At 46.9% G+C, this 21,005-nt stretch overlaps 1 protein-coding gene across 9 annotated transcripts in view; it reads left to right on the top strand.

Moving 5' to 3' along the window:
- UXS1 (UDP-glucuronate decarboxylase 1) overlaps positions 1 to 21,005 on the top strand; it is an 84,546-nt gene that overhangs the window by 30,149 nt on the left and 33,392 nt on the right. For 5 of the 9 annotated variants that reach the window (XM_024116590.3, XM_024116591.3, XM_028497187.2 and 2 more), the window contains exons 5-6: positions 6,149 to 6,209; positions 19,475 to 19,655. In XM_024116590.3, coding sequence (XP_023972358.1) covers positions 6,149 to 6,209; positions 19,475 to 19,655 — 242 coding nt within the window. Of the gene's footprint in view, positions 1 to 3,256; positions 3,361 to 3,454; positions 3,564 to 5,609; positions 5,634 to 6,148; positions 6,210 to 19,474; positions 19,656 to 21,005 lie in introns of those variants that run through there. The other 4 variants (XM_028497190.2, XM_007128304.4, XM_028497191.2 and 1 more) reach the window with 4 other exon arrangements.

Genomic DNA, 21,005 nt, shown 5'->3' with positions numbered 1-21,005 from the left:
TATTTTAAAGTCTATTTTGTCTGATATGAGTATTGCTACTCCAGCTTTCTTTTGATTTCCATTTGCATGGAATATCTTTTTCCATCCCCTCAGTTTCAGTCTGTATGTGTCCCTAGGTCTGAAGTGGGTCTCTTGTAAGCAGCATATATACAGGTTTTGTTTTTGTATCCATTTAGCCAGTCTGTGTCTTTTGGTTGGAGCATTTAATCCATTTATATTAAAGGTAATTATTGATATGTATGTTCCTATTCCCATTTTCTTAATTGTTTTGTTTTTGTTTTTGTAGGTCTTTTCCTTCTCTTGTGTTTCCTGCGTAGAGAAGTTCCTTTAGCATTTGTTGTAAAGCTGGTTTGGTGGTGCTGAATTCTCTTAACTTTTTCTTGTCTGTAAAGGTTTTAATTTCTCCTTCGAATCTGAATGGCATCCTTGCTGGGTAGAGTTATCTTGGTTGTAGGTTTTTCCCTTTCATCACTTTAATTATGTCCTGCCGCTCCCTTCTGGCTTGCAGAGTTTCTGTTGAAAGATCAGCTGTTAACCTTATGGAGATTCCCTTGTATGTTATTTGTTGCTTTTCCCTTGCTGCTTTTAATATTTTTTCTTTGTGTTTAACTGTTGATAGTTTGATTAATATGTGTTTTGGTGTGTTTCTCTTTGGGTTTATCCTGTATGGACACTCTGTGCTTCCTGGACTTGATTGGCTATTTTCTTTCCCATGTTAGGGAAGTTTTCAACTATAATCTCTTCAGATATTTTCTCAGACCCTTTCCTTTTCTCTTCTTCTTCTGGGACCCCTGTAATTCGGATGTTGGTGCGTTTAATGTTGTCCCAGTTTAATGTCTCTGAGACTGTCCTCAGTTCTTTTCATTCTTTTATCTTTATTCTGCTCTATGGTAGTTATTTCCACTATTTTATCTTCCAGCTCACTTATCCGTTCTTCTGCCTCAGTTATTTTGCTATTGATTCCTTCTAGAGTATTTTTAATTTCAGTTATTGTGTTGTTCATCACTGTTTGTTTGGTCTTTAGTTCTTCTAGATCCTTGTAAGATGTTTCTTGTATTTTCCTCATTCTGTTTCTGAGATTTTGGATCATCTTTACTATCATTACTCTGAATTCTTTTTCAGGTAGGTTGCCTATTTCGTCTTCATTTATATTTGGTCTTGTAGGTTTTTACCTTGCTCCTTCGTCTATGACATATTTTTTTGTCATTTCATTTTTTTTTTGATGGGTGGGGCTGTATTCCTGTTTTAGTGGTTGTTTGGCCTGAGGTGTCCAGCACTGGAGTTTGCAGGCAGTTGGATAGAGCTGGGTCTTGGTGCTAAGATGAGATCCTCCAGGAGGCCTCACTCCGATTGATATTCCCTGGGGTCTGAGGTTCTCTGTTAGTCCAGCGGTTTGGACTCGGAGCTCCCACCACAGGAGCTTGGGCCCAGCCTGTGGCCTGGGAACTGAGATCCTGCAAGCCAGTCACTGGGGGTTCCTCCTGCCCCCTTAGGTGTCTGTGGTCCCCCACCGGTGCCTGGTAGGTGCCCTAGTTGTGTGGAGACACAAAGTTAATTGATTTTTTTCAGGAGTCTTCCTGAAGCCCGACCCCAGATCCTATGGGAAAGCCTTTCCTCTAAGGCCCTCTGTCAGTATGATTTCTGCAACCTGTGACGATTCAGACAAATGTCCACATCAGTGTCATTGGTCCCCCTGCCAATAAAATTCCCAAATAGTCTGAATGTTGGTAGAAGGAAGGACCTAGGGGTGTTGAAACCTTCCTTTCCCAAGCCCTGCGGATTTCTCGGTTCCTGCAAATTTGTGGCACACAGTTGGAGGCCACGTCTGCCCTCTTTTGGCTCCAGCAGCTGGTCAGATGGTTTCTAGCACCTGCTGACCAATCTCAGAGGATTCCGAAGTAGGAAAGCCATTTGTTGGGCCTGGAACCCAGGACAACGTTGAAGCACCATGGGACGTCAGGGATGGGGAGCCTCTGATCTGTCCCATTCAGTCATGCGTTCGCTTTTGTCTCCATGCTGCCAGTACATTGGGAAGTTTCCAGAACTGAGTCCAGGTGAAGCGGCTGGGAGGGAAGAATGGTAGTAGACGGTGACGGTGGACACTCTTACTTGAATCGATTTCCAAAGGAATGTCCTGGGCCCTGCTCGTGCTTTGTCTTGGCCTCGGGCACGAGCACCTCTCCCTTGAGTGTGTGTAGAAAACTCCCAAGTGTCTGGAGTAACAGTTGGGTCTTAAGAGGTTTAAAAAGGAAAAATGAAGACATTCATTCATTAAATTTTGTATATTTTTTTCCCCTGGGACGTGTTTGGATGATGTGCTTAGCCTTGTGTGAGCCCGTTATCAAGTCTAGAATAAGAAGGAAGAAAGGGAGAGCAATATTTTTTGATCTCGGTGTTTCCATTAAATGATCAAGGAGAAATGAGGATGGAGAAAATTCATCAAACTGTGTGCATTCACCCTCTTCTCGCCCTCAGCTGATAGTTATATGCAGTCAGCAAGCTATCAGTTTTAACTCTTAACTGGAGCAAACGTTGTTCCTTGTTGTTTTAACTGATTCCGTCACTAATAGAAGGCTGTTATTCGTGCTTTAATCTTTCTCGCCACTATTCGGTGCTGAAATGACACTGCCTGTAGCATTTCATTGGATGGGAATCAGACATCCTGCCTTCGATAGGACTGCTGGAATTTGAGGAATGTTAATTGAAGCTTTTTAAAAAATAAATTGTTTACAGTAAGAAGTAACCCACCACAAGTTTTACCTTGGCTGAGAAAGAAAGAAAAAATCTGCCCACCAGTGATCATTTTCTTTAGAGAATAGCATTAACTTTCTTATGAAAAGAAAGTGAATCATTTAGGTAACTTTTCTAGGGCAGTGGCTTTACACACAGGATCTCTTGAATTATGAAAATTATACAGTTCCCTTTGATACTTCTGTGATGTTCTCGTTCCTTTTAACTCGGGAAGAGAAGCACACGTATGACTGTAATCTTAAATAGTTTTCTGGTAACTCATTCCTGTGAAACCGTGAGAGTTCCTTGTAAGCTGGGCACCGAGGGTGAGTGCTCACCCCGCGGGGCTGCTTTGCTGTGACTCAGCCTGAAAGGGGTCTGTCCCTCCAGTGGGTGAGCCAGTCAGGCGACAGCTGGGCCCTGGTTACTGGGTGAGTCAGAAGGTCAGGTGCGGACGTGACCTTGTGGAAGTTGGAGGAGCCCGGTCTAGTTTCATTCCTCCTGACTTGTGTGATAGGAATGTTCACACAGCCATCCTGACCCCGGCAGCATACGAATGTCACTGGGGGGAAATATGTGATCGTCGCTTGGGGGCAAAGGGGCCCCAAGAAATAAGGACACAGTTGACAGGTCAGCACCAATTTACACAGGGGGAGGCACAGGGGTCAGTGCCGTCCTGGCAGCCTGGGTCGTGGACTCTGCGGTGTTTTGTTTTGTTTTTTAGAGAGTACTGACACCCGGGCCCCACTCCCTGCAGTGACGCTCTTATTGGCCTAGCGTGCAGACTGGGCTTTGGGAGTTTGCACGTCTCCCCAAGTCATTCTAATGTACAGGCAAGTTTGATTTCTTTTCTTTCTTTCTTTCTTTCTTTCTTTCTATTGAAGTACAGTGCATTGACAGTGTTGTGTCTCTGTGGTCTTTCAGTCCTAACCTCACGCTCCAGTTCCTCAGAGTTGGATTGCATGCTGTTTCATTCCAGCTCCACATCTTCAAACAGTCTTTGAATAGATAGCAGGTCATAATGCTAATTAAAATTCTAAGTAAAAGTACCTAGGCTCTCCTAACAAAGAGGAACGTTAGAGTGTGGAATGGGATAACTAGGGACTCTAGGACCCTTCTGGGGGGTAAGGAAAGGTCCGTTCCTGAATTCACACTCAGAAATGCAGGCTTCAGGTGGGCGGCCTCGCGACCCTGCCCCGTGGCTGCCGTGTCCCCAGCGCAGGGCGTGGCCTGGAACAGGTGCTCCGGAAAAGGGGCCTGAACACACGAATACGTGGGTGAGCGACACCTGGGTAGCATTTTAAAGGGGCCCCGGCCTTAAAGAAGCCCACACCTCACCCTTGCCCTGTCCAGCCAGCTTGGGGCTCGGGGCTCAGCCACCACCCCCTCGCACAGCCAGCTCGGTCACCCGGCTGTCACCACAGCCTGGGGGTGCACACCCGGGAGGACCCTGGCTCCCACCTAGAGCTTTGTGCCCTGAGTCCTCAAAGCGAGGAACGAGGGCCGTGAGATCGTTTTTTAAACGTTCAGTAGCATGGTCACCCATGTGGAATCTGAAACTTGGTTGTTACACGTCGAAGAAAAACAGGGCACGAAAGCAGCCAGCGTTTTGTTTCTTAAATCAAGGGCTTATTAGCACACACTGTTTGCAGCGGTTTTCTTAGTCATCTTGCAGCAGTGACTTTGTGTCAGGTGGCCGTGTCTCCTTCAGTTTTATTTCTTTTAAGTATATTTTCTACAAGAAAACCATTTGCTCTTGCTGCCTGGTGTAAATAGTGTATCTGGTTCCATGTTAAGCTTTCATGCAGGCACTGTTCCAGGCTCACCACTTGGATGAAAATCGGTTTCAGTGGACACATTGGTCACCTCTTCCTGGATGCACGGGTCTTGTCCTGTGTTCCCTCCACCCTCTTCTGTCCCAGAGTGCAGCCCTGGCCCCCCCACCCTGTGACTCTCTCTCAAACCCTTCAGCCTGGAGGGGGTGAACCCTCGGTGGGTGCGGGAAGGGAGGCGTCAGGACGGCCTGGAGGAGAGGCGGGCTGGCGGGCGACGCGGGGAAGGTGGGGTGGAGCTGAGCCAGCTGGGCCTGTGGATGCTGGGAGCTCAGACTGAGGCTGGAGCGGGCGGGTGGGGCCCTCGGAGAGCGGGGTGCCGGGCAGGTGGGAGGGCGGCCCCGGCCAGTGCTGGGCCTGCCGGGCCTTGCTTCGCCATCCTCCCCAGCCCCGCTTCGTCAGGCGCCCACTGGGGTGGCCGGGTCCTAGGACGCCTCGCGGGCAGCCCCGAGGTGCCCAGAGCGCCTGGGGTCTTGCCCCAGGGGTGTGGACGGGGTCGCAGAACTGACACGGGAAGGCTGGCATTCTCACCATCCCCTGGACGTCTCCCAACTGCCTGCCTGTGTTTGGCGTCTGCATGGCGAACTTGACCTTTTGAGAGTCGGGAAGCTCCTACGGGGGGGAAGCTCCTACGGGGGGAGGCTCCTACGGGGGGATCACGTGCACTGCCAGCCCGCCCCAGCTCTGTTGTCAGCGAGCTTCACTCCTTCAGGAGACGAGAAGCACCTGCTTCAAGATCTTCTGTCTGGGGACCTGTCCTCCGTTGATAGCTCAGCCACTGCTGAGGAGACACCCTCCACGTCCCGGCTGCGGCTGTGGAGGGGACGGAGACAGGGCCCCCGCCAGCACATCCGCAGTTAAAATAATAACTCTGGAGCTGCTTTCTCCACATTTTGTTAAAAGCCCTTTTGTTTCTGACCGAATCACTTTAAGAGTGGATATTTCAAGTCTCTATTTATCAGCTCTCTTTTGACACTTTATATGCCTTTTATGCTGCCCCAGTCCTGGAACATCCGTGTGGGCTGGGGACTGGTGGCGCCTTGATGGGGGCAAGAGGCATTGAAAGATGAGGTGAGACCCCAGACAGGTTCAGACGGACCGCGGGGGGCAGAAAATGCCCACTTGCTTTGTCCGGGGCCCCCAGCTGGGAAGGGGAGGCTGGAATTGCGAACCTGCCCGGACAGGGGAAGAGTAACCGTCTCTTCCTCTTGGGGGTACGGTCGGAAGGGCTGGGTCTGTGACTCCACACAGCTGATTTCTTCCTCCCAGGCCTGGGCACGGCATCTCGAGCATGCCACCCCTTCCGTGTTTTGTGTTCAGCTCTGGCTGCCGGTGGCTGGTACCTCCTGACGTTTTCCCTGTCCGGGATAGCATCGCATGTCACACCTGTTGGTAAACAAGGAGCAGGTTGATCTTGAGCTCAAGATGAACCAGTGCTTGCCTGGCTGCTGCAGCCCTCTTTTGGAGAAGAGAGGGGAGCAGACAGTAACAGTTCTCAAATCCGGCATTTGTTTTGGTGGCAAGTAGAGAAAATACTCACATGAGATGTTTGACTCTGTCTTTTATAATCTCTTTATGTTATACAGCTTCACCCAGAAATACCCGCCTGTAAAATTTTTATCAGAAAAGGACCGTAAAAGAATTTTGGTAAGTTTACACATCTGATTCATATTTGTAATCAAGGAATTTGCTTTTTTAAATGGAAGTGTAATTCACAACCCCTAAAAGTCACAGGTACCGTGTATACAGTTCAGCGTATACAGTGGTTTATGGTTTGTTCACAAAGTCCTGCACCAGCTCCACATCCTAATTCCAGAACATTTTATCACCTAAGGAAACCCCATAGCCATCAGCAGTCATTTCCCATCCCACCCTCATGCCTCCCCAGCTCCTGGCAACCACGAGAACGACTTTCCGTCTCTATGGATTTGCCTGTTTGGGGCATTTCACATGATACAGTGTGTGGTCTTTCTCTTAAACTTCAATGTTTCCAAGGTTCGTCCGTGCTGTAGACAAATCCGGGCTTCATTCCTTTTTAGGGCTGAATAATATTCCATTGTGTGGTCGTACCACACTTTGGTTATCCAGTCATCAGTTGATGGGCATTTGGGGTTGGTTGTTTCTCCTTTGAGGTTATTGTGAATAATGCTGTTGTGAACATATGGGTGGGTACAAGGTTCTGTGGACATAGGTTTCCTCTCCTTTTGGGTATATGTACACCTAGGAGAGGAATTACCAGGTCGTATGGTGACCCTGTCTGTAACTTTCTGAGGAAATGTGAAACTTTCCAGAGCCGTGGTTTTTAAACCCTTTGCTGGTTCACACACCACCTTGACAAATACACCGGGGGCTTCCTAGGCTAGCGGTCTGCTTGTTAAACGCGAATACAGATTCACCAGTGAAAGAACCCCATGTGCGTGCCACGCAGCAGAGTGTGTCCAAAGAGATCGGCACCTTTGCATTTTGTAACAGTGCCAGCTTTGTTGAGATATAATTCATGTACTGTGCAACTCACCCCCTAAAGTGTACAATTCAGTCGTTTTTAGTACATTCACAGGATTGTGCAACCATCATCGATTTCAGAACATTTCATCCCAAAAGAAATCCTGAGCCTGTGAGCAGTCACTCCCCATTTCCGCAGCCCCTCCACCCCTAGGCATCCACGGATTTACTTTCTGTCTGTGGACATTAGCCAATTCTGGGTATTCATACAGGTGGAATAATGCACTATTTGGCCTTTTGTGACTGGCTAGCATGTTTTTAAGATTTATTCATGTTGCAGCATTTATCTGTACTTCATATCTTTTTATTACCAAATAATATTCCACTGTATGGATAGGACACATTTTATTTATCCATTTATCCTATGAGTCATGTGGCAGCTCTTTAAACTTGGGAGGAACTGCCAGACTGTTTGCCACATCGGCTGCACTGTTTCACGTCCCATGACACGCAGCAGTGTATGAGGAGTCCGATTTCTCCACGTCCTTGTCAACACTTGTCATGATAGGTCTTTGTTTGTAGCCCTGCTCGTAGGTGTGAAGTGCTCTCTCATTGTGGTTTTGATTTGAGTTTCCTGATGGCTGATGATGTTGAGCATCTTTTCATGGGCTTATTGGCTATTTCTGTATCTTCCATGGAGAAATGTCTGCTCAGACACTTAGCCCATTTTAAAATTGGGTTCTTTTTCTTTTCATTATTGAGTTCTTTAACCTAGCTCTACGTTTCTTATCAGATACTTGATTTGCAAGTATTTTTTTCCCATTCTGTGGGTTGTCTTTTTGCTTTCTTGATGGTATTCTTTGAAGCACAAAAGTTTTAAATATCGACGAAGCTTATTTTTTCTTTTGTTCCTTGTGCTTTGGTGTCACATTTAAGAAGTCATAGCCTAGGGTCTTCCCTGGTGGCGCAGTGGTTGAGAGTCCGCCTGCCAATGCAGGGGACACGGGTTTGAGCCCTCGTCCGGGAAGATCCCACATGCCGCGGAGCAGCTAAGCCCGTGCGCCACAGCTACTGAAGCCCGTGCACCTAGAGCCCGCGAGCCACAACTACTGAGCTCACGTGCCACAACTACTGAAGCCCGCGCACCTAGAGCCCATGCTCCGCAACAAGAGAAGCCACCGCAGTGAGAAGCCCGTGCACCACAACTACTGAGCCTGTGCTCTAGAGTCCGTGAGCCACAACTACTGAGCCCGCATGCCACAGCTCCTGAAGCCCACACACCTAGAGCCCGTGCTCTGCAACAAGAGAAGCCACCGCAATGAGAAGTCCATGCACCGCAGCAAAGAGTAAGCCCCCGCTCGCCACAACTAGAGAAAGCCCGTGGGCAGCAGTGAAGACCCAAAGCAGCCAAAAATAAATAAATAAATTTATTTAAAAAAAAACAAGTCATAGCCTAATCCAAGGTCACAAAGATTTGCCATGTTTTTTTCTAAGAGTTTTACAGCTTTAGTATCTTACCTTTAGGTCTCTGATCCATTTTGTGTTATTTATGTATGTATGTATGTATGTATGTATGTATGTATGTATGGCTGTGTTGGGTCTTCGTTTCTTTGCAAGGGCTTTCTCTAGTTGTGGCAAGCGGGGGCCACTCTTCATCGCGGTACGCGGGCCTCTCACTGTCACGGCCTCTCTTGTTGTGGAGCACAGGCTCCAGACGCACAGGCTCAGTAGTTGTGGCTTCCGGGCCCAGTTGCTCCGCGGCATGTGGGATCTTCCCAGACCAGGTCTCGAACCCGTATCCCCTGCATTGGCAGGCAGATTCTCAACCACTGCACCACCAGGGAAGCCCTGTGTTCATTTGTTTGTTTGTTTGTTTGCGGTACGCGGGCCTCTCACTGCTGTGGCCTCTCCCTTTGCGGAGCACAGGCTCCGGACGCACAGGCTCAGCAGCCATGGCTCACGGGCCCAGCCGCTCCGCGGCATGTGGGATCCTCCCGGACCGGGGCACGAACCCGCGTCCCCTGCATCGGCAGGCGGACTCTCAACCACTGCGCCACCAGGGAAGCCCTGTGTTCATTTTTATACGTGGATTTAGATAAGGATTTCCTATCCTTTTGCATGTGGCTGCCTAGTGGTCCAGCACTGTTGGCTGACAAGACTAATTGTGGCCTGTTGAATTGTCTTGCCACCCTTGTCAAAAATGAACTGACCATAAATGTGAATGTTTATTTCTGGACTCTAAATTCTGTCTGTTGATCTATATGCCTATCCTTGTGCCAGTACTACACTGCCTTGATTCCTGTAGCTTTGCAGTGAGTTTTGAAACTGGGAATTGTGGGTCCTCCACCTTTGTTCTTCAAGATCATTTTGACTGTTCTGGACCCATTACAGTTCCTTGTGAATTTTAAGACCAGCCCGTCAGTTTCTCCAAAGAAGCCATCTGAGATTCTTACAGAGACGCATGGAATCTGTAGGTCAGTTTGGGCAGTATTGCCATCTTAACAGTATTGTCTTCCGGTTCTTGAACGTGGAGTGTCTTTCCATTTATTTAGGTCTTCAGTAGTTTCTTTTAACTTTTTTTTTGTAGTTTTTAGAATACAAATGTTGCACTTTGTTAATTTTATTCTAAAAGTGTCTTATCCTTTTTGATGCACGTATAAATTAAATTGTTTTGCCAGTTTCATTTTTATATTGCATATTCTCTTGGTAAATAGAAACAGTTGGTTTTTGTCTTTTCTTAATGTCCTTGCTCAACTCCTTGGTGAGTTCTAATAGTTTTAAGTGGATTCCTTAGGATTTTCATGCAGATCATGTTATCTGTAATTATAGGTGGTTTAGCTTCTGCCTTTTCAATATGGATGCTTTGTATTTCACCTTCTTGCCTAATTGTCTTTGCTGGAACCTCTAATACAGTGTTGAATAGAAGTGGGAGGAGCAGACGTCCTTGTCTTGTTCCTGATCTCAGGGGAAAGGTTTCAGCCTTTCACCATCAAGGGCCATGTTAGCTGTGGGTTTTTGGAGATGCCTTTCATCAGGTTGAGGAAGTCCCCTTCTCTTCCTAGTCTGTTCATTTTGCAACCAACCTTGCATACCTGTGATAAATCCCAGCTGATTACCGTGCATAATGCTTTTTTGTATATTGCTGGATTTGATTTGCTAGTGTTTTGTTGAGGATTTTTATGTCTATGTTTATAAGAGATATTGGTCTAGAATTTACCTTTCTTATGAGGTCTTCTTCTGGTTTTTGTATCAGAGTAATAATGGCCTCGTAGGATAAGTGGGGCAGTGTTTTTTTCCTCTTCTAGTCTTTGGGAAGACTTTGAAGATTTGTCATTACAGTTGACCCTTGAACAACATGGGTTTGAACGGTGCCAGTGCACTTATATGTGGATTTTTTTCAGTAAAGACACACTACAGGGACTTTCCTGGTGGTGCGGTGGTTAAGAGTCCACCTGCCAATGCAGGGGACACGGGTTCGAGCCCTGGTCTGGGGAGATCCCACATGCCACGGAGCAACTAAGCCCGTGCACCGCAACTACTGAGCCTGCACTCTAGAGCCCACGAGACACAACTACTGAGCCCGTGTGCCACAACTGCTGAAGCCCACACACCTGGAGCCCGTGCTCCACAACAAGAGAAGCCACCACAATGAGAAGCCTGCGCACCGCAATGAAGAGTAGCCCCCGCTCGCCACAACTAGAGAAAGCCAAGATGCAGCAACGAAGACCCAGTGCAACCAAGAAAAATAAATAAATACATAAATTTATTTTTTAAAAAAGAAGACACACTGCCGTCCGTACCACACAGTCTGTGGTTGGTTGAATCTGCAGATGCAGAACCACAGATGTGGAGGACTGACTGTAAAGTTATCTTGGATTTCCCACCGTGTGACTGTTTGGCACCCCGACCCCTGAGTTGTTTGAAGGTCAGCTGTAAGTCTTCTTTAAATGTTCGGTGAAGTTCACCAGAGAACCATCTGCACTTAGGCTTAACTCAATCTCTTGTTACAAACCTATACAGTTTTCTGTTTCTTCTTGAGTTGGTTTTGGTAGTTTGTATCTTTCTAGGAATTTCACTGCTTTAGCTGCATACCCTAAGTTTGGGGAATGCTGTTTCTTCATTGTCATTCATTTCAAAGTATTTTCTAATTTCCCTTATAATTTATTCTTTGATCCATTAGTTACTTGGGAGTGTGTCATTTAATTTCTACATACTTGTGAATTTCTCAGATATCTTTGTTATTGATATCTAATTTCATTCCTTTGTAGTCAGAGAACATACCTTGTATGATCTGAATCCTTTTAAATTTGTTGAGGCTTGTTTTATGACCTAGGATATAGTCTCTCCTGGAGAGTATTTCATGTGCTCTTAAAAGGACTGTGTATTATACTGCTGTTGAGTGGAGTGTTCCATAGGTATCTGTTCGGTCCAGGTGGCTTATCATGCTTTTCAAGTGTTTTATTCCCTTGTTAATCTGCTGCATAGTTCTGTCCAGTATCGAGGATGAGGTATTGATGTTTGCCGTTTTTGTTGTTGAATTCTGTTTCCCCCTCTGATTCTTTCAACTTCTCTTCATGTATTTTGGGTCTCTGTTGTAGGTGCATAAATGTTTGTAACTGTTATATCCACTTGATGGATCGACCCTTTTATCCTTATAAAATGCCCCCTCTTTATCTGTGAACATTTTTTGTTTTAAAGTTTATTTTGTCTGATAGCATTGTAGCCACTCCGTCTTTCTTATTGTTGTTTCTATGCTGTGTTTTATATTTTCACATTCAGTGCGTTATATCTTTGAGTCGACAGTGTCCTCGTTAGACAGTGTGTGGTTGGATCTTATTTTTTCTAGTGTTCTGCCTTTTGAGTAATTGTTTAATCCATTCACATTTAATGTTATTTTCGACATAGTTGATTTTTATTTTTGCCACTTCATTTTGTTTTCTGTTTGCCTCACATCTTTGTTCCTCTGCTCTCCATTACTGTTTTCTTTTGCATTAAGTGAATCTTCTCTTGTATAACGTTTGAATTCCTTCAAAGATTTTTTTTTTTAGTGTATTTCAAAAATTTATTTTGTTCCTGGTTGCTCTAGTGCTCACCACATATGCCCTAACTCATGACTCTGCTCCAGGTTTATACTGTGGTCCGGTGAGGTGCAGAAATGCCCCCCGCATTAGTTCTGTGTATTACTTCTATCCATGTTACAAACCCAACACACTGTTTATGATTATTACTTTATACAAGTTTATATCTTTTAAATAAGCTGAGTGAATAAAGCAGAGAAAGGATATATTTATGGAATTTGTTACATTAACCTTTTTGTAACGTTTTTATCAACCTTCATTTGTTCCTGTGGGTTTGAGTTAACTTTGGTGTCATTTCCTTACTGCAAACAACTTAGCTGTCACCTACCTTCTTTGCACTATTGTTAAATATATTTCTGTATTTTATAAGGATAAGTAATATAATTATATATATTATTTTGTTCAAGTGGCTTCTTTTTTGTTGTGGTAAAATATATATAACATAAAATTTATTATTTTAGTCATTGTTAAGTGTATAGTTCTTTGGCTTTAAGTGTGTCCACGTTGTTGTGCTATGTAGTTTGGTCTTTAAATTTAAAGCAATTAAGAGGAAAAGGAAAAAAATGCAATTATATTGCCTTTTATAGTTACTCAATTACTTTATTCTCCCCCCACCCCCCAGTATCATCTGCCTTCTGTCTGAAGAATTTAGTATTTCTTGTATGGCAGGTCTGATAGCAATGAATTCTCTCACTTCTTACCTCTCTCTGTTTTTTATCTCTGTAAGTTACCTTTGGTGTCTGTAAGATTCTCGGCTGTAGTTTCTCTCTGCTGCTTTCTCCATCATTTGTTATGAAACGTCAGCTGTGAGTCACATTGGGGTTCCCTGCACTTCAGGGGTCATTCTCTTTTCCTCTTGTTCAGTTTCCTATGGCTGCTGTAGTAATTCCGCCAAGCCCGTAGCTCAGAACAACAGGAGCTCCCAGTTCTGGACGCTGGAAGTGTAAATCTAAGTTGTCGGCAGGGCTGTGCTCTCTGGAGGCTCTGGCGGGAGTCGCTCCCAGCCTTTCTCTGCACTCTGGTGGGGCCAGTAGTCCCTGAAGCCCTGCCTCGTGGGGCATCACCCCAGCCTTTGCCTCCATCACCAAGCGCTTCTCTCCCCGTGTCTCACGCTGGACTCACGGTCCGCCCTGATCCACTCTGACCTCACCTGAACTAATTACACCTGCAGTAGCCCCGTTTCCAAATAAGGTCACGTTCTGAGGTTCCCAGAAGGACATACATTTTGCAGGACAGTATTCAACCCAGTGCACCTGCTTTCAGACTTCATCTTTGTCTCTGGTTTTCATCATTTTTAGTGTGACATGTCTGCGTGCATCTACCTGTGTTTACATTTTCCTACATGGAGTTAGTGGAGCTTCTTGAAGTGTAGATTACTGTGTTTCCTCAGTTTTGGGGAGTTTCAGCCCCATTATTTCCTTGAGTATTTTTCTGTTCCTCTTTCTTCCTTTTTCCCATTACATGCATGTTGGGGTGGTTATTGGCATCTCATGTTTGTCAGAGGCTCTGTTCACTCTCCCTTATTTTCTCTCTCTTTTTTTTTTTTGATTATTTATTTTTGGCTGCGTTGGGTCTTCGTTGCTGCATGTGGGCTTTCTCTAGCTGTGGCGAGCAGGGGCTACTCTTCGTTGCAGTGCGTGGGCTTCTCACTGTGGTGGCTTCTCTTGTTGTGGCTCGCAGGCTCTAGGCGCACGGGTTTCAGTAGTTGTGGCGCACAGGCTTAGTTGCTCCACAGCATGTGGGATATTCCCAGACCAGGGCTCAAACCCATGTCCCCTGCATTGGCAGGTGGATTCTTAACCACTGTGCCACCAGGGAAGCCCTTTCTCTCTGTTCTTCACGGTGCATAAGCCCCCTTGGTCCAGCGTCAAGTTGGCCGATTTGTGCTTCTGCCAGATCCAGAAGATTGTCGAATCTCTCTGGCCCACTTTTCTTTTTGGTTTCTGTGCTTGTCAACATAGAATTTCCATCTGTTTCTGTCTTACAACTTTTCTCTTTTTCGTCTCTCTTTACTTCCTTAATCTGGTTTCCTCCAGTTGTTTGAGTACATTTGTGGTGGCTGCTTTGGAGACCATCGAATCCATCACCTGGGTCCCACAGGCAGTTTTATTGCCTGGTTGCTTTCCTGTGCTTGAGTCACATGCAACTGTTGCTTTGCACATCTTGACATTTTTGGTAGAAAACTAGACATTTTGGGTAGTTCATTGCAGCAGCTCTGGATCCTGATACCCCCCTTCCCCAAGGCCTGTTTTATTTTGGTTTGCTTATTTATTTGTTCGGTGGCCTGGCTGGTCTACTTTGGGGACGTCTGTTTCCTCTGGATTGTGAAGGTCTGGTGGCCGCTCCTCAGAGGCTTAACCACTGTGCCACCAGGGAAGCCCTTTCTCTCTGTTCTTCACGGTGCATAAGCCCCCTTGGTCCAGCGTCAAGTTGGCCGATTTGTGCTTCTGCCAGATCCAGAAGATTGTCGAATCTCTCTGGCCCACTTTTCTTTTTGGTTTCTGTGCTTGTCAACATAGAATTTCCATCTGTTTCTGTCTTACAACTTTTCTCTTTTTCGTCTCTCTTTACTTCCTTAATCTGGTTTCCTCCAGTTGTTTGAGTACATTTGTGGTGGCTGCTTTGGAGACCATCGAATCCATCACCTGGGTCCCACAGGCAGTTTTATTGCCTGGTTGCTTTCCTGTGCATGAGTCACATGCAACTGTTGCTTTGCACATCTTGACATTTTTGGTAGAAAACTAGACATTTTGGGTAGTTCATTGCAGCAGCTCTGGATCCTGATACCCCCCTTCCCCAAGGCCTGTTTTATTTTGGTTTGCTTATTTATTTGTTCGGTGGCCTGGCTGGTCTACTTTGGGGACGTCTGTTTCCTCTGGATTGTGAAGGTCTGGTGGCCGCTCCTCAGAGGCTGCAGCCTCGGGAGTGGACACGGTCACCTGGATGACGGTGGTTCCAGCAGGGCCCTTGTCACGGTCTCCTTCCCTGATTGCTCTGTTGAGCTGTCTGCCTTGTGTGGTAGGCTCTGATAACTGGCCGGTGGGGTGATCTGTCCTTTCGTCAGAGCTTTGCATTATAATTGCTCCTCAGTTTTACCTAATTAAATTCTGGCCCCTTTGCAGAGGGAGCTTTGAGCCCAGTCTTGGAGGTTTGTTCTGACCCGGGAAGGCTCTTGGGTCTCTCCCCGGTTCCGTCTTCTAAACCAGCTGTTCTCATAGAGCTGCCAGCCTCCTCCTTACTGCTTGCCACCCTGATCTCCCTTATGCTTGAACTTCCCCACTGTCTCTTCCAAGTAAAGTCAGTTCCTTTAGGGAGATCGGTAGCACCTGATCAGTTACAGACTTCCGTGCCTGGGGCGGAGCTTCTGCTCCGAGTCGGGGGTGGGAGCTGGTTGGGGGAAGGGAGCGCTCGACCAGGCTCAGGGGTCAGGAGTCCAGGACGAAGGGGACGAGAAATGTGGGGGTCCTGCCCTTCCTGGGGAGATGCTACATCTTTCACTGGGAGCCCCTATTCTTGGCCACACCTGACACTCTCACCGGCTCTGCACTGGGTGGAGGGTGGAAGGACAGAGTGAGCCGGGGCCCAGGTGTCCAGACTCTCACGGTTCTTATTACATTTTGGCAGATTTTCATGGATAAATGTTTCCGTACCTGCTGTATGCCCTTAGGACAAAATCCAGAGACTTAAATATTGGCTTTTGAATTAATTTTCTCCTGTTGTGGTAGTCTCGTTTCACAAAGGTCTGTGGAGCTCCTGATATATCTGTGACCTTGGCATATCTGGTTAGGACACAGGAGTGTCTTTTCTTGGCCATCATCTCCAGTGTAGGACTGTGCATACCAAACACCAGAATAACACTTGTGAATCAGTGTTAAACTGTTTGCCCCACAAAATCTCCCTTTTCTTCTAGAAGTTACAGGAAGTCTCTTGCCTTTTTGGGTGGCTACTATACCTCACCCTGAGTAGACTCTAAAGCCAGTTGTATACCCATCATTTGGGTTATTTCCATCACATCAAAAAAGTATATAGGCATGAATTGAGAAATATATCAGTGAAGAGAAAAGCTGATTTTCCTAATCTCCCTGCAGCCACACGTCAGCGTGATCAGAAAATCTGAGGCTCTGCACAAATGTACAAACCCTACCCAGCCTTGCTAGGGTTCTTGTCATTTCCACGTGGGATGGTTTTCCTGTGATGCTGGGCACTGTTGAATTTTTTTCACTTCACGCGTAACCACAATCCATGAGCCTAGTGTTTTTGACTCATCTGCCGCCTCATAGGTTAAGTCACATCTCCGAGTCATTTGGTGCCCAAGGCTGGCATATGGTTGCTGAAACTTAAAGCCTTTTCAGTAATTGTTGACGCCTTCACACAAAGAAGAGTTTTGTTCTGAAAGACATCCTTTTTTCTTTTTTTTTTTGCTGATGGACGGGGCAGCATGAGATTGCATGCTGCCCTGAGCTGGACCCGCTAGCTGCCTATTGGCCCCGACAAGAGCAAGCAGCACACGGGGCAGAGGTCATGGACTGCAGAGCCAAGCAAAGGTGTGCACGGCCTGATCTGTTCCGTGTACGAGGCCTGTGTCTCCTCTTCCCACCGTCTGCTCCCTGTTACTCAAAGGCCTGCGTTCAGCGGTTATTTTCCTGGGGAGGCTGCCTGAGTGCTAAGCTTCTGCCCGTTTTGTTTCTGTTTGAAATGCTTTCCTAAAGGGATGAAATTGATTAGGAGAAACATTTTATTTTATTTTGGTTTTATTTTTTTAATTTTTTAAAATTTATTTGCTTATCTTTTCATTTTTGGCTGCGTTGGGTCTTCATTGCTGTGCGCAGGCTTTCTCTAGTTGCGGCGAGCGGGAGCTACTCTTCATCGCGGTGCGCGGGCTTCTCATTGCAGTGGCTTCTCTTGTTGCGGAGCTCGGGCTCTAGGCGTGCAGGCTTCAGTAGTTGCGGCACGCGGGCTCAGTAGCTGTGGCTCGCAGGCTGTAGGGCACAGGCTCAGTAGTTGTGGTGCACGGGCTTAGTTGCTCCACGGCATGTGGGATCTTCCCGGACCAGGGATCGAACCCATGTCCCCTGCATAGGCAGGCGGATTCTTAACCACTGCGCCACCAGGGGCTTAGTTGCTCCACGGCATGTGGGATCTTCCCGGACCAGGGATCGAACCCATGTCCCCTACATAGGCAGGCGGATTCTTAACCACTGCGCCACCAGGGAAGCCCGAGAAACATTTTATAACCACCCAGCTAGGTTACATAAATCTTAAGTATTTTAGATAGAAAGGAATTATTCAAGAAAAAAAATGTTTTTTAAATCTATTTTAAGAAAGGCTAAGGTGCTTCCAGCAATTTTATGTCACCACTGAGACTAGTGAAGTGTTGGCAGCCATTGTGTGTGATTTAATGCCCTGCATTTCTGCTGGCTCCCAGGCCTCACCAGTTATTTTAGGTGCAGAGATAAAGTTAGCAAGCTACAGAACATCTTATTTTAGGAAACATTTGCATATAGATATAGAGTTACATTAAGAGGGGTTAAATTTCTTCTGAAAACATGTAATTTTTTGCAGAAATATTCATATAACACCCACAATTTGAGACATACAAAATAAAATTTGGAAGAAAAAGAAAGATGTAATTTTTCTGATTTTAAAAACTGGGAAAACGCAATAAAACAAAGGTAAGATAAAATGAAATCTTGCCCCGTGTGGTAATAAACACTAGTGGTGAGCCAGATTGGAAATCCAGTTATTTTTCCAGAAAATTATTTTTTCAAATCATCATTCAGGCATACAGGTAAAGCGTAGGAGCGCTAAGATAAAACACACACCAGACAAGTCGACAGCTGGTGGAGAGAATATGAAATTAGGACGACTGGGCTGATTGCGCCATTCTGGTGATCTGGGGATCTTGGCCCAAAACTCCACCCCCCCAGATGTCAGTTCGCATCCCTAAAGCAAAGGGGTTTAGAAAATGGGGCTCCCGATAAAGAATGGACGCAGCTGATAGGAAACTGTCGGGCATCAGGGCTTCTCAGCCGTGCACGTTCTAAGTGTTTGTGTTATCATCTGAGCACACACATCTCTCAGAGGTGGTGGACAGATGGCTCTTCTTGGGCTGGTCTTACCCGCCCCCTCCCCAAACCTGCCTTTCCTCCCCCAGGCTGCTCTGCTCCTGCCTGCGATAAACATGGGAATTACACATCAGATTGTATGTGAACAGAGGACTTCATGGCAGATTAAATGTTTTAAAACCATAGACCTAGAGGTTAAGGTTCTTTTTCTTTAGGTTGAAAGGAGTGGGTGTTTTTTCCACTGTTAATGCTTTTAGTCTGGAACAGGAGAGTGACGTGGATGTGAATTTTGAAGGAGCCAGAAGGCAGAGGGGAGGGGAGAGCAGGACAGGCAGAGAATATAGGTTCCTGTCCCACGTCTGTCTTCTGGGTTTATTCTTTTCGCTCCTATCCTCCAAAAGCAAAATAGGCTTTATCTAGCCCCCTCCACTGACACTATTTAATTTGAATAAAGTCTTTTTATTAGTTTAATTTTTTTCCAGTCATAATTTCCTTTACACATTTGGTGGGTTTAAGTTTTAGAAGCACATTAGTGGTGACCTCCTTCCCCTCGTGGGTCCCTCAGAGCTGCCTTACTTCTGTTTGGCTGGGTCGCCGACACTAGGTAACCAAAGAGTGGAACTTAATCATTTAGGGCCTTGGTCTGCACACAGTGTGTACTGCTTATTAATTTGTTCTTATAAACAATTTGGAAGATACTAGTTCTTCATGAGGTGTTTTTCTTTTTTTTCTGTTTTACTCATCATTTCCCCATTTTATTTTAGTTTTGAAAAAAAAAATTTTTAGTTTTATTTTTTAACGTCTTTATTGGAGTCTAATTGCTTTACAATGGTGTGTTAGTTTTGCTTTACAACAAAGTGACTCAGCTATACATATGCATGTATCCCCATATCCCCTCCCTCTCGCGTCTCCCTCCACCCCTTCATGAGGTTTTTGAGTGCAGTTTCAGTATCACATCTTGTTTTGGGTGGTTCACCGAATAGATGCATGTTGCTGATCATTTGTTTAAAAAGTGATTCTAAAAGTATTAGAACCACGTAAGGGAAGCTCAGTATCCCATCCACTGTAAAACAAGCACCTTTTAATAACATCAGATTTTGAAACTCGTAACTACTATTTTCCCGTGTTATCTAGTGGCGGCAGTTTAGATTTGCAGGCTGCTTAGACGTTTGGGAAGGTTCGCCTCCCTGCTCTGGAGTGAGAAGAGACGCGCTTTGAAACCGTCCCGGCCCCCCTTCCCGCCCCCTCCTGGGTTCAGCGGGGGCCGCGCCGGGACCGCTCGCTGGCACAGCTGCTCACCGCAGCCTCCCCTGCTGTGCGCACACAGGTCACCGGAGGCGCGGGCTTCGTGGGTTCCCATCTCACGGACAAGCTCATGATGGACGGGCACGAGGTGACCGTGGTGGACAACTTCTTCACGGGCAGGAAGAGGAACGTGGAGCACTGGATCGGCCACGAGAACTTCGAGCTCATCAACCACGACGTGGTGGAGCCTCTGTACATCGAAGGTGAGCGAGGGCCGCCCTGTGCCGGTTGGTGCCAGGTGGGCGGGCAGGCGGGCAGGCTCGACGGGGCGGAGGCCCCGGGACGCCGGCTGCCGCGGCCATGCTGAGTCCCTGTCTTGTTTTGGAAATGGTCTCACCGCGTCCCAGGCACCACCCTGGCCCCCGCGATGGAGAACAGCCGGGACGGGGGAGTCTGGATTCGCCGTCACGTGGCAGCCCTGCATTCGAGCCTCGTGGGCTGTTGAGGGGGCTCGATCAGGGCCCCCCGGTCCTGGTGGCCTCACAGTCTGATGCCTGCCGGCCGGGGGGAGTCACTTCTAGCCCCCAGGGAGCTGGCTGATGGAGGGTGCTGGGCTCGTGACGAAGCGCCCCGTGTCAGAGTTCGGAGCCGTCCGGTAGCTCTGCCACCCTAAAGGAATTAGGTTTGGGGGGCGGTGGTGGGTTGGATGGTGGTCCCCCAAAGATGTGCACCTCACGTGCATCCTCACTTGCTCTGGCTGCAGCCCTGAGGTGGGGGGGCTGCACCCACCTGCACTTGGTGCGTGCAGCCTGGCGCCAGGCGGCTGCCCAGCTGTGGGGCTGGTGAGGCCGCACACACACTGCAGGGGTAGCTGGCTCTGCTCTTCCCACGGTCCCCACATCATGGGCCTCCTCCCCGTCCATAAAAGGAACCTTGAAGAGCTCGTGTAATGACTGAGCAGTGCTCTTGTACAGATACGCCGCAGTTTATGTAAATTTCCCCTTATTTAAAAGTCTCCAGTGCTTCATTATAAATATCTTTGAGTTTTACATCCTCGGTAAAGAGTCCAAACGTGAATTGTGCTAAACACTAAGAAGTCTCCTTCATTGTTTGGTGGTGTCTGTTTCACTAATACATTAGTAGCCTTGAGCGTTACCTTAAAAAACTACTAACAAAAATAGTTTGTTAATTTGGTAGAAAGCCCATGGTTTGGTGTACATTGTTTTGGTTACTAAAAAGGTTAGACTTTCTAACGTGTTAATTCCCGGAGGAAATCCAGATAGTCCTTCATCATAAGGATGTAACTCCTTTGGTACCTATTTAGTAAACCGCCGCCCCCTTCTGGCTTTTGCCTTTTAGGTAGACAACAGGTTGAGCAGCAGTGGTAACTCAGTTGTCTGCTTTGAGCTCTGACACCACAGCTGTCCTAGGCTGTCTCTGCCGCCCTGGCGCTGGACTCCACGTAGAGGGCGCGCGCGCACGTACACGCGCACACACGCACGCACACACTCTCACTCTGCGTGGACTCTCCCTGCCCCTCACTCTCCTCCCCCTCCACACTCACTGCATGGACTCGCGCACGCACACTCACACACACACTCTCTGCGTGGACT

Source organism: Physeter macrocephalus, chromosome 12, assembly GCF_002837175.3.
Source record: "Physeter macrocephalus isolate SW-GA chromosome 12, ASM283717v5, whole genome shotgun sequence".
Classification (NCBI taxonomy): Eukaryota; Metazoa; Chordata; class Mammalia; order Artiodactyla; family Physeteridae; genus Physeter; species Physeter macrocephalus.
The sequence above is the reverse complement of the archived record's forward strand: the minus strand, read 5'-3'. Positions and strand labels throughout refer to the sequence as shown.